The sequence below is a fragment of the Alligator sinensis genome, unplaced genomic scaffold (assembly GCF_000455745.1).
Source record: "Alligator sinensis unplaced genomic scaffold, ASM45574v1 scaffold279_1, whole genome shotgun sequence".
Classification (NCBI taxonomy): domain Eukaryota; kingdom Metazoa; phylum Chordata; order Crocodylia; family Alligatoridae; genus Alligator; species Alligator sinensis.
The window spans coordinates 513095-526743 of NW_005842434.1; the positions used below are offsets into that span (position 1 = coordinate 513095).

A 13649-nucleotide genomic window follows, 5' to 3' on the forward strand; every position below is an offset into this window, starting at 1 on the left:
GCAGCTAGTAAAGTGACCAAAACGCTGGCTTGCATCCATAGATGCTTCTCAAGCAAATCCCGGGACGTCATTCTCCCCTTGTACTCGGCCTTAGTGAGGCCGCAGCTGGAGTACTGCGTCCAGTTTTGGGCTCCACAATTCAAAAAGGATGTGGAGAAGCTTGAGAGAGTCCAGAGAAGAGCCATGCACATGATCAGAGGTCAGGGAAGCAGACCCTACGATGACAGGCTGAGAGCCCTGGGGCTCTTTAGCCTGAAAAAGCGCAGGCTCAGGGGTGATCTGATGGCCACCTACAAGTTTATCAGGGGTGACCACCAGTATCTGGGGGAACGTTTGTTCACCAGAGCGCCCCAAGGGATGACAAGGTCGAATGGTCACAAACTACTTCAAGATCGTTTCAGGCTGGACATAAGGAAGAATTTCTTTACTGTCCGAGCCCCCAAGATCTGGAACAGCCTGCCACCGGAGGTGGTTCAAGCGCCATCATTGAACACCTTCAAGATGAAACTGAATGCTTATCTTGCTGGGATCCTATGACCCCAGCTGACTTCCTGCCCTTTGGGCAGGGGGCTGGACTCGCTGATCTTCCAAGGTCCCTTCCAGCCCTAATGTCTATGAAATCTATGAAAAAAAACCCAGTAAGGATAATTAACAATTAGAATAATTTAATAGAGAATTTTCTGTCTTTGAAAGATCTGAAGTTGAGACCAGATGTCTTTCTAAAAGATATAGTCTAGTTCAGCTATTGGAATTGAAGCTGAATATAATTCAACGGAGTCGTATGGCATGGGTTAAGAAAAAGTTAGACTAGATGATTACAATGGTCCTTTCTGGTTCTAAAAATCTATTAACCTGAAACCTTTAGATATAGAAAACACTATAACCATCTTAACAACAATCATCTTCCATGTGGAAATGTCCCAAGCACGATTCCAATTTCACATGCATCACCCGTCTATACTTTTAAAGGCTTGTTCAAATTGTACTTTTCTCATTGTTGTAGTTTAGGTTAGGGGGGCTGGACTAGATGACCTCACATAAGGTCCCTTCCAACCCTACTTTCCTATGATCCAATATGACAACATACTATATCTCTTTACAAATATATTGGCTGGGAGTCTTTGCCACCATAACTAACTAAATAAATAAATACATTTGTATAAATGTAAATAAATAAATATAAGCAGAGGAAAACAAGACATTTCAAGGTAGGTTCCAGTGGGAGATGGTTATGTAATAAGAGACCTGCTAAGGGCCCGATTTAAGAGTGATAAATTTTGACTAATTCTTTTTTTTAAAAATGTCTCTCTCTTAAAGCGAACATACTGACATTTAACTTTGTAGAGGAGTATGACACATTGAAAGAAAAAGTTTTGCTAGCATGATAATGTAAAAATAACCAGTAAAGTATTCCTCCTTACCTGGGTATCAACAAATCACTGAAATTAGTTATAGTCAGCTGAACAAAGGTTAAGTTTTACCAGAATTTTACTCTAAGGATCAAAATAAGGAAAGCTGCTCAATTTCCTCTGTCCAACTAAACAGTGTGAGAGTGACACTAAAATGGAACAGAAGTTTACTGTATTTCCACCACGTCAAAATATGAAACATACTGTACAACTGGATATAAAAGTAGATCCTTTCTCAAATTGTCAGAATTACATAATGCTATCCTGTAACAACCAATCCAAGAGAAATATGCATCCTTATGTGCTCAAAGTAAAAACTGACAACAAAGGGGCAGTTCCTGTTTTACAGACAAGTTTTTCTACAATAATCCAATAAAAAATGGTGTCTATTTCTTAATATTTGTAATTCTTTTCGTAGTTGCAAGTGACGTCTCTTTTTTTTTTTTTTTTAAGAGAAGAAAATGTCTAGTCACATCAATGTATACCATTCACATTAAAAAAAGAAATGAGTGAATGCAGACTGTTAGTTTCACTTTTACTTCAGTGTGAGGAATAAAGGAATGTGCAACCTTTTTGAGATGCAGGACAACTTAAGGATTTACAGATGAGAAAACAGAAGCTCAAAGGTTAAGCTACGCCTAAAACACTTTCAATTTTATGCTATTGCCATTAGTCATTTTCTCCCAGAATTCAACAGTTCAGTTATGAGATGAGTAATATCATAAAATCTCAATGCATAGCACAAGATAAAATAAATAGTAAAATAGTCAAGTAAAGAGCTGTTCAAACTTTAAGAGATTTTTTACAGCTCATTTTCACAAGGTAGTCCATATAAAATTATGCACTAGTTATGCTATTAAAATTAGTACTTTTTTCTCCAACTGAAAGTTGGCACTCATTGCCTGATACAATTATAAAAAGTTGTGAGATATTTTTCCTTTTTTTTTTTTCTTGTCAGTATTTTTGAGGCCTTTCACAAGCTCTATGCTTGAATAATTTCTGTTTCTGTTGTGTTGTCATTTTGTATAGCGCAGCCACTGGTAAATAAGATGACAATTTCATATATACTGAATTCTTCATTCATTAGCCTCAATAGCTTGCATCTGTGCGCCCAGATAGGCAGTGCTTAAAAAAAAAATAAAAAATACAGCATTCAAATCATATAAAGTAAGACTGCTGATACCATTCTCTCTACCATTTCAGTCAGGACAACCTCTTAGACATATAAAATTAGATTTTAGATTAAAATTATTTTGATGAGCAAGATCTTTCTCTTTTTTAAATTGCTTTCCCTTGGCCAACTTAAGTGATGGATCTGCTCTAAGGTATCCTCAGTTTCTAAAGATGGTAATATTAAGAGACCTGTCTGAGACAGAGAGAGTCTAAGATTTTCCACTAACCACCTCTACTTTTTCTTATCAACTATGCAGTAGTAGATACTAAAAAAAGAAAATCTAACTTCTATTATATTTTATTACCCACCATAATTCAAATAAATCTTATTAATGTAATTGCTCAAGAGTGCTTTCATTATTTAGAGAAAATTATAAGTCACAGAGGAATCAGAATTTTGATAATTTTATTTTAAATCTTTGCTGTAGTCCTTGACTTTAAATGAAAAGGAAGAAATGGGTTTAGGAGCAGCCCTGCTTTCTGTAACAGAAATCACATACAGCAATATTCAAATAATATTTGCAAATTAAGTTGATATAGTTTGAGATCGAGATATCACTATTTTACATGAGGAACAAATTTTCATTTCTGCTTTATGCTTAGAAGCACTTGACAAACTTTAGTTATAATCAGGGATCTGGGTTTTCCATTTGCCATGAGTCTGTGGCCCTGTAGCCCTGGCATCTGGGGGGCTCCTCCAGCAGGACTGGGGAGGGAGGCGGAGGGCTGTGGGTGTGGAATGAGGGGCACCAGCAGGGCTGGGGGAGCGGGTTGTGGGTGGGGAGTGAGCGACACCAGCTGAGCTGGGAGACTGTGGGTCCTGAGTGAGGGGCACTGGCAGGGCCAGGGGATGTGGGTTTGGAGTGAGAGACACCAGCAGGACTGGCAGGACTGTGGCTTGAGAGTGAGGGGCATGGATAGGGCATTGGCATATCAGAGATGCTCATCACCACGAGGGCGTTGGGAGGGGGGGAGTGAACAGCAACAAAGTGGCCAAGGGGAGCTATACATTTCTATGATGAAAAAAACAAAACCAAATGCCAAAATTTACAGGTATTTAGAATGTATTTTATTATAATGACTGAGGCACTGGTAGGCCTCCAAACTGCTTTTAAAATTGTAAATATATCAATAAAACATTGTGTTCAACACACATGCATGCATGTATGTATATAAAAATAAAAGTGACATTCCATTTTAATTGTGGAGAACATGGGTTTTGGGGTTTTTAATCAGATAATTTGCAATTGGTAAACAGAGAAAACCAGGATCCTTGGTTATAATCAAGAAATTCTGCATTCTACCAAGCCATTTTAAAACAATCTATCATATTCAGCAAGCATGCACTGAATGGAAGACAGGACAGAATCATGAATCTGAAGCTCAAATGTCAAAGAGCACTGGAATTCAATAGTAACTGATTACACAGGATATAAGGATTTAAAAAAATGAAATATTCAAACCTTATTCAAGATGACAGAAATAGAAAGTTTTGTTTTTTTATAACTATGCCAAATATTACTAAGTGTAAGAGTGATGTTGTAGCTGTGATGGTTTAGAAATTATTGGTCCAATATAAGATATTACCTTAACAAGTTATTGTCTATCACAAATATTACTTTCAAACAGCACTCCAAAAGGAGAGTACTTCTGTTATAAAATCAATACAACTAAGGAGAAAAAGGAGGGAAAAAATTATACAGACATACAGGCATATACATAGTCATATTATATTACACACACACACACACACACACACACACACACACAACACAGTGACACATATCAGTGATCTATGACTAGACACATGTCTACTTTATATGCACAGTGATTCCAAACTTCCTCAGTTTTCCAATCATTCCTACTTTTAAGCTTCACAACTCTGACCTCTACCACACATCTGTTCAGATCCTGAAATTTGCCAGTTTTGCTTCGATCTATGCCCTCACTGTTACTATTTCTCATTCTAACCCGTACTTTGGAGCACCCTTCCTTTTCAGGCTAGGCTGCTTAGTGTCATCCCTCAGCAAGATTTTCTGAATACTTCTCTTAAATATATGTAATGAATTTGGTGTAATCATAAAAAACTTGGATCTAAGGATGCATAATGTACAACCAAAGCAAATACATAACCTTGGGTAGTTGTGCTTTTCTTCCATTCTCCTTATTTGTTGTTTCTATATCCTACTTTAACAATTAGTTAAAATTACAAGAGCTTTGGATACAGGAAGCTTGTCTTCATCACTAGGATGCCAATCCTTAAGAGTCCCCTGCATCTGCTACTCTCACTGGAGTCACTGGGAGTTGGGTATTTCCAATCCCTTTGAGCTATACAAAAATGTAGATATGGAAGCATATGCACACAAACTGGTTACCATTACAAAACATATTCACTTCTACTATACCATCTTCTAAATTTATTATGGTAAGTTTAAAAAACTGCAGGAGATAAACATCCAACTTTTAAATTATACTAACTACGCACATATTCATGTGAAAGAGATGCTCAAAACTTTCTGAAGGACAACAGGCTCATTTCATACTGTTTTTAAAAACAGAGCGTAAGCTATAAAAAAATTCATGAAGCCCTTTTCATTCCCAGATTAGTCAGCTACTTCTAACGCACCCTGATCTATCTGTAAAATATCAGTACTCTAAAGGAGTAAGCTCAGTCAGTAAATGTACTTGATTCTATTGACTTGTAATTCAAATCAACTAAATTTATGTAAGAGCTCCCAAACAGTCCTAACATTATATATTCAGAAGTTTAAATTATGCTATTCATATCTTCAGCAAGAATAAAAGATACATTCTTTAAATGGAAAGAAGATAACCTCCTTCAACAGGAGGAAGCAATCACTTAGCTGTAAAATATCCGTGCAGATGTTAATATAGCATAAGTCAGGGAGTTAAATACTACATCTATATTGTATCTTAATTATAATTTGAATAAGCTCATAGGGCATGTTTGGGTAAAAATGTTAAATTAATTGATCTAATGCCAACTACCCAAAAATCCATAATAAATTAAACTGTTTTTTTCTTAAATTAATTCAGTCCTGATTTAATTCATAGACACTTAAAGAAAAACAGATGCCTCATCAGTAAAGTTAGAAAAAATATTTTCATGAAGACCAGAAATAAGAATCATTCTAATATTGTGAATTAAATTTAATCTTATATTGTGATTATTCAGCCTCAAGTCTTACTGCTGTTTTGGTAAACTAAGTTAAACTGAAAAATCCCTATGTCAACTTAGCCAGCAGTTTGACATTATTTACAATGCATGAAGTAAGTCTTAAAGGTACAGAAGTTTCAGTCTCATATTTCAGACTCTATTAAATAGATGTTCTGTTTCAGCCTCTATTATATACGCTTATCATTTCCCAAGGAATAATATAAACTGACACAAATTAAATTATTGGCTGTTTAGAATGCAGTTCAGCTTTTTATCTGAATATGCCTTAAACCACTGGTGTCAAACATTCAACATTCCAGGCTCCTGGAAGTTGGAGGCCTGCTAGAGACCATGGCCTACTGCATAATTCAGGGCACCTGGGTCCCATTAGGCAAAGCCAGTGGTGTGGGGACAAGCCTGGGCTGTGATACAGGCCCACTCTCCCTGCTGCTGCCAGACTCCTGCCACCACCCCTTGGTCACATAGATCTGTCATGGAAGGAGCCCCAGAGTCCAGATCTCACTCCTACCTAATGATAATAATAATAATAATAATAATAATAATACATTATTTAAATGAAGAGTCTGAAAGAAAACAGCATCAGAAAGTCTTAAGAAAAGTCATTCTTTTTTTTTTTTTTTGACAGCTACCACATATCCACTTCATTTGTGTCCTCAAGGGTGAGTGATCGGTCCTAAAGAAACTGACACCTAGGCTACTCATGGAAGACAGACAGTGAACCACGCAGCTTGTTTTCTTGGCCCTAGAGCATCAAGTGTGCTGCCTTCTGCCATCCTTGTCTCCATTTACTTCAGGAGCAAGAGGGCCATAAACTCCTGACCCTGAGTTTTATGTCAACTCCCAAAGAATAATTCTGAGACAACATATGGTTTGTCACTAAAAAAAAAAAAAAAGTAAGTATTAAAAAGTTTAGAAAAAGTAAAAGAATAGTAGTGAAACCACTCTCCACATATACAAAAAACATGATGAACGCTGGTGTATGCTAATGTAACTGCTTAAAATAAAGATGTTATAGTTAAAAAAAAAAAAAGACACTAAATAATTCTACTTGTATAACTCAGCTAACATACCATTTGCTCAAGAGAGGTGAGGTAAAGAAACAAAACAAAACAGAAAAGCCCAACACTAGCACTGCCTGAGTTGATTATACTTCTAATCATAGTTTTGCTGTGTCATGTTCCACATTAAATTCCACCACCAAGTGAATCTAGGCAATACCCTGTGTCATTAGGCATAATTCAAAAAAGGTGCCAGTTTTAGGATGATGTCATATACAATAAAGAGTCACAGTATCACAGATTACTTCTCTCTCTTTCAATTCATTTACTTTGCCAAAAAGTAGCAATATTTCTTGATTATAGAAATATATTTTGTTTTCTTTGTTAATAATATCAATAAACAAATAAATAGAATAAGGAACATACTGTAGTTAGAATCAAGTTATAATTTATAATATTAAAGCCCTTGTTAGTATAATCCACTTTCTATAATTTTTGAAATAGTTAATGAATATTTATGTACAGTTCACTGCATTCAGATCCTGTTCTTCACCACACTTACATATTTAATGAATACAAGATGACCCTTATTATAAGATGACCTCCCCACCCTCCACCCCCAATAATTAGATTCTATATATGGAAAACGTATAAATTTGTTATAATCCTCCAGGTACAGAATTTAATTATTGGATGCTTGTCTTGAATTTACCCCCCTAAGAGAGCGAGTGAGCCTTAGGAGTAGAGGCTGCATCCTGCCCAGATGTACCTTGACCCTGCCCAGATGTACCTTCACACGAGATGGCTGAGGGGAGATCTTGTGGCCACCTATAAATTAGGGGAGGTCAATGGGGAATAGGGGAAGTGCTGTTTACTAAGGCGCCCCAGGGAGTGATTAGGAATAATGGGTGTAAACTAGTTGAGAGTGGATTTAGGTTAGATATTAGGAAGACATTTTTCACAGTAAGGGTGGCCAGGATCTGGAATGGGCTTCCAAGAGAGAGGGTGCTATCACCTAGCTTAGAGGTCTTCAAGAGGAGGCTAGATAGTCACCTGGCTGGGGTCATCTGACCTCAGTCCTCTTTCCTGCCAGAGGCAGGGGGTCAGACACAATGATCCATTGTGGTCCCTTCTGACTCTACAATCTATGAATCTATGACCCTGCCAACAGCCATAGGATTGGTAGATACAGAATTGTTTAATCATTTGTATTGTTGCTTTTTTGTTATAGCTCTGTTTCAATAAATTCGCCTATTATCAACTGGCAGGTGTTGTAGTCAGTCTGAAGGTTGTGCCCGCCCAGAACAAAGGTATAAATAAGGGCTGGGTTCCTAAAATCCAGTGTCAACAACTGGCAACTCCACCGGGACACAAGGGCAGTAACCAGACTGATTGGGGAATGTGTTGATACAGAGTGACCCTTTCTAGAGGGGTTAGCTGAGATTTGTAGTAAGTTAGAGCTGTATGGTAATTAGCTAAGGTTCTAAGTGTTGTGCAGAAAATGTTGTTTATTACTGCTGACCAGAAGACTGTCTGTCTAGGCCAGGCAGAGTAGTGGACACGGGTACATGCTGTGGTCCACTTGGGATTTAGTTTGCTGTTTGTTGTGTTTGCAATAGGAAGCTAGAGAGCAGAGAAAATCATCTCTCTGCTGGAAAGGCTGTGTAAATGAACAGGGTCCTTTGACTCTAAGGTCCTTGGGAAGGGTTACAGTCCTCTGTATGGAGATAGGTCAAGAGCAGTTATGTGTTTGTTGTGGAGTTTGTAAGGTGTAGGATACAGGTGCAAGTGTAGGTTAAGGCAGAGTGTTATCCTGGCAGTGCAGCTCCAGAGAGATGAGAGAGACAGTTGAGAGGTATGTTACTAGTTAAAGATACTTTGGGATCCTGTGTACACCAGAAAATAGAGGCAGGAGGTGGCAAAGAAAGAGACAAGGTACATTACTGGACATCCGCTCAGCCAGTGGCAGAGAATTTGTGATTGGACAGTGAGGGAGAAACTTGGTTCTCCTCCCCGCCTCTCCAAGAACAGTGAAGAGCCTAGAAGAGATTGTTACAAGAGTGTAACAGCTTGTTGTGGGAAACATCAGGGTACAGCTGTGTAAACAGAGATCAGTGCCCAGAATTACTTTGAGTTACTCTGGGCAGAGAAAGAGAAGTGAGCTTATCAGAGGCATGTTTTGCTTTTCTCCTCTGCAGACGCATAGTTTGAGGGTTCCTTTGGAGGTAGGAAGAGTTTCCCTGAAGGGATTGTATGTGGCATGTAAGTCGTCACCTGCAATCTTTCAGAGGGCGGCTCTCAGTCCTGAAACGGAGCTTTCTGGACTTTGTGTCTATGAGATGGAGAGACAGAGATTGTTTTCAGTTAGTAGAAAGCAAGGCCAGCACAGATTATGCAGCTGTTAGACACAGGTAGAAAGAGAGACCAAAATTTGCTGGATGGATTGGTTTGCAGAGAGCAAGGCGAAAAGGGCCCACTGATGAGAATGGATTGTGAAGCCTGTATCCCAGAAAGGATATGGTTAAGATCTGTTAAAGAGAAGGAAAGCTGTAAGCTAGGTAAGACCCAGAAGGGAGTGGGTATTCTAAAAAGCTGCTAGAGAGATCTGCTGGAGTATTGCCATCAGAGTTGAGAGAGACTTCAGAGAGACCTGCTGGAAAGTAAAATATCTATGAAGGGTTTGAGAATAGACTTACAGAGTACAGGGAGTAATTGAGAGTGGGTGATAAAGAGCAGTGTCCAGCCAAAGTTTGTGAGAGCATGGGAAGCCAGGAACTCAGAGTCTGAAAGGTGTGAAAGGGAGAGTCAGTGACTTGGAGTCCAGGAAGGGTTAGAACAGGAGAGAATAGAACTGGATGAGTCCAGAGGCTCTGAGTGAAGCCAAGAGAGAGAGAGAAAGATCTGATGAAGGCTCTGCAGGGCTCTAGAAGACCAAATGATCTGGCAGTCCTGAGAAGGGGCACAGAGAAAAGACCACTGTTAAAGCTGCCGGAGCGGAAGCCTGCACCCAGAAGTGAGACGCGGTGCCCATGAGGAATGAAGATGATCAGAGTACGAGAGCGGAGAGTTTGGTCCTGGGTATGACCTGAAACTGCCACCCTCCTGGATGTGGTTAGTGGTGGAGCTATTTGTAGCGGGGTAGTCTCTGCAAAATGCCGCAGAATAACCACGCTGGGAAATGGGCAGGAGTGAATATAGGGCACCTTAAAACTCTAGGTCCCACTGTCTTGTGGGTTACCATTCATTGGGAAAAGGCTAGGGGGAACATACTCTGACAGAAAAACCCTTGGTGAAGACCAAGGAAAAGAGATATGTGGCAAGATACACCTTGATGCCACTTTGAGAGGAGAGCACTGCTGTAAAAGCAACCTCTGCAAGGTGCAAGGAGGGGAATATTTTGGATGAGTGCCAGGACAGCTATAGGCCAAGCAAAGTCAGCCACAGTGTACCAGCTGAAAGTAAACTAATCAAGAAGGGTGAGCCCTTCTCTTTTTGTCTTTGTGTTTTGCAGGATGGAACCAGCGCTGAAGCATCATGACATTTGCTAACTACAGAAAGGAATTGAGCTGAACTGTGTTGTGTAATGATTGTGTTTTGCTGTGTCTGTAACATGCTATTGCTGTACGTGATTGTGGTGTCAACTGTGCTGGACTGTGAAATGTAAAGCAAAACTTCTTGGTAGGCTATAAAATACCTGCAGAGTGGCTACAAAAAATGGTGCATCATGCAGAGCATCTCCTCCAAGGCCTCAGAATTCAGCCATGCCAAAGATCGAGAAGGCTTGATTGATTATTTGTTTTATTGTCAGCCTTTTGACAGTTATTTTCTTTCCTTTTTTCTTTTTTGTTTTGTTTGTGTTAGACATGTATTTTAGCTTGTATTGTAGTAGTAGTATGTAATATAGTTTGTTCAATTCCCAGAATTTGTGCAGAGATTCGGAACACAGAGTAAAGTGATGGGATCCCAGAGGAAGACCAGACCTTCCTGTGCAGACAGCATGCCTGGTTTCTATGGCGGGTTGGGAAAGTTCTAACCTTTGGCATTTTTCCAGCCTTTTACAGGATGGAGGGGCACTGGTAGTGCTACCAAGCATCCAGTTGAGACAACAAGAAAGCATTGCCCAATATACAGGAGGGGTAAAGTTGCCAAGGACATGTCTGGTCCCCAGGGATTCTGATCATCGAATGTTCTTCTAATCTGAATAGCCATCTTGACAATCAGGTAACTGCAGAGTGGCATGCTACCTGAAATGCTGAGTAAAAGGTTTGGTGGGCATCTCGAGCCATACGTTCCCCAGTCCTAGTGTGGGAGGCCTATTTAAACACAATTGGCTAAAAGTTGGTTGCTGGGCTAGGGAATGCTGAGGCAAGAGACCAAGTCAGAGGGGGTTATGGGTGACATTTGAACAATGGTTAAGGGTTCATCAGTGTCCAGCCCGTTAGAGCCCCTGACCACAAATGTCGTCATACTTTTTCCAGGATGACTGGTGGAAGTCCTCCCCACAAATGTCATGAACATTTCAGGCGATGCCAGTGATTATGCTCCAGTATAGTATGAAGATATATCTTCAAGGAGGGGAATATGTTGGCTTAGAAACGGTATTTAAAGGCCTGTTTTTTGGGAATTGGCTTATAGGTACAGATATATGCATTATAAGGAATCAAGATTGGCAGCAGGGGTTAAATGGATTTCTAAAGAGCTTGGGAGACACGCACACAGTTTCTCATAGCCCTGAGAACAGACGGGCTGTCTAGCACAAGGCCAATGGATGGACACAGCCTGAGAATTGAGAGGGGCATGCCATAACACAAGACCACAGCCTTCAAGGCAGACAGGTTGTCTAACACAACAAGGACACACAGCCTGGGAACCAAAGGAAGGATGTAACATACTGTTCCATAATGCAAGATAAGTGACACCAGCTACAAGGCCCCAGAGCAGCAGGGAGGCCGAGTCCCAGTTTTGGGGGAACAGACTAAATCAGAAGAAGGCCCGGAAGGCTACATGGATATGTCAACACCGAAAGACAACCAATCAGAGATAGCCACGGATGAAGTCATCAGGAGTCATGAAGGGGGGAGAAGAATACAAAAGCAAAGACTTGAGATTAACAAAGGGTCCCTCCTGTCCCTCCTCGACCCTCCTTCTCTTCTTTAAGAACAGTTCCCATCCCCGTCCCTGTTCCCCAGGAAAGGTCCCTGAGGCCACCGTGGACCAATGGCATACCAGCAGTCTGTCTCATGCACCCACTGGAGGGGGGCTGTGGGCCTCGGCATCCCACCTCCAGACTGCTGACACCTAAGAGAGAGTGCAGCCTGCATCCTGACCAGATTTACCTTGACTCTGATGACAGCTCTAGGATTGGTAGATATAGAATTGTTTGATTGTTTGTACTGTTGCTTTTTTGTTACCACTCTTGATCAATAAATTCTCCTAGTATCAACTGGCAGGTGTTGTGGTCAGTCTGAGGGTTGTGCCTGCCCAGAAGAAAGGTATAAGGGCTGGGCTCCTAAAATCCAGTGTCCACAGGGGGTGCTTTACTTTCAGCTCAGAGTACCCCTGCACCAAGCTCAGCTCATGCCCAAAAGCGGGGCTTTTTGACACTTTTATCTAATAGCTGAGTCAGCTGATTCAATCAGCTATTAGATAAAAGCACCAAAAAGCCCCTCAGAAGTGTACAATCTATACAGATGTTGGGCGAGCCAGGTCAAACTGAGGCAGCACCTCTTCTGGTAAAGCACCATTTTTTTCTCCCTATGTCTGTCAGTAGCATTGTTATTAAACTGACCTAATGAGTTTCAGAGTATTCACTGAACAGTATTCACGTACAAAGGGTAAGTAGATTAACAACTAATAGTTGTTTTATGAGTCTTGCCACCATCTCCAATCTCATCACTAGGATCAACTTTAAAGATCAACTTTATGAAACTGGCAGGCAGGTCCTAACACACAGTACTAGCATAGCTAATGTAAAGTTGTTATACGTACAGTCTGGCACTGTAGGTAGTTACCTGATTTCCCTCATTACTTACTGCCTTTTTGAGATTTTGCAATCCTGGTGTTACTGCAGGAGTTTTAGGTAAGATTTTTGCTGACTGATGTGCTACTTGATCTGCTTAGTATATTTATGGTGAAGTGCTGTGCAAAATTAAGCAGCTGGAAATAAGCAAGCAGTTCACAAAGTAGTCCTTCCTTTGTGAAACTAAGGCAAACACTGGGAGACTAAGGTTAAAAAAAAAAAAAAAAAAGACTACGGTAAAATTTGTCTATGGCATGAAGAAAGGGAGCCAATGGTAAGAAAATTGTGTGGAGAAGCAGCCAACAAAAAAAGCAGTAAAGAGTACGAAAGGCAAGCAGAACTGCAAATGAAACAAAAAGACACCCAGCTCCAGCAGAAGAGGAAGAGAGACCTTAGAAGTTCCAGAAAGACCAGAAAAGTGAAAATTTAGAGGCAGTTTGATGAGAGGAACCATAAAAGAAATTAACTCAGGATTAGTCCATGTAAAAGGTGACAACCCAAAGTTTGTGGACTTGTATTTTACACAAAAAAATTGTGTGGTTGTATTTGTTTGTTAGCATTTATACATGTACTATTGAACTAAAATGAAATATTTTTTCTGGTAACTTTATAAATGCAAAAAAAAATAAAAAATCCTATTAAAGTATTTGCTTTAGCTCGCATTTCTTCCACTCTCCAAACCCTGCATTACAGTCACCATCTTTCAGAACTATGGCACCCCCTTTAAAAACATGTTAAAACTAGTACTTATTGAAATGGAAGTGTTGCTGTGTCTCCAACTGAAGAAATACACTACTTCTGCAGCGCTCCTAAGAAAATTCAATTTCTCGTTTTGCATTTCCTTCCCTACA

At 39.9% G+C, this 13649-nt stretch overlaps 1 protein-coding gene across 6 annotated transcripts in view; it reads right to left on the reverse strand.

Annotated features, from left to right (window-relative positions):
- Window positions 1–13649, reverse strand: part of ANO10 (anoctamin 10) — a 246716-nt gene that overhangs the window by 114564 nt on the left and 118503 nt on the right. Inside the window, exon 13 of one of the 6 annotated variants that reach the window (XM_025211856.1) lies at window positions 2476–2534. The exons of the other annotated variants lie outside the window; for them this stretch is intronic. Within the exon in view, the coding sequence (XP_025067641.1) occupies window positions 2499–2534 (36 nt within the window). The 3' untranslated portion in view covers window positions 2476–2498. Of the gene's footprint in view, window positions 1–2475; window positions 2535–13649 lie in introns of those variants that run through there. 6 annotated transcript variants of the gene reach the window in all.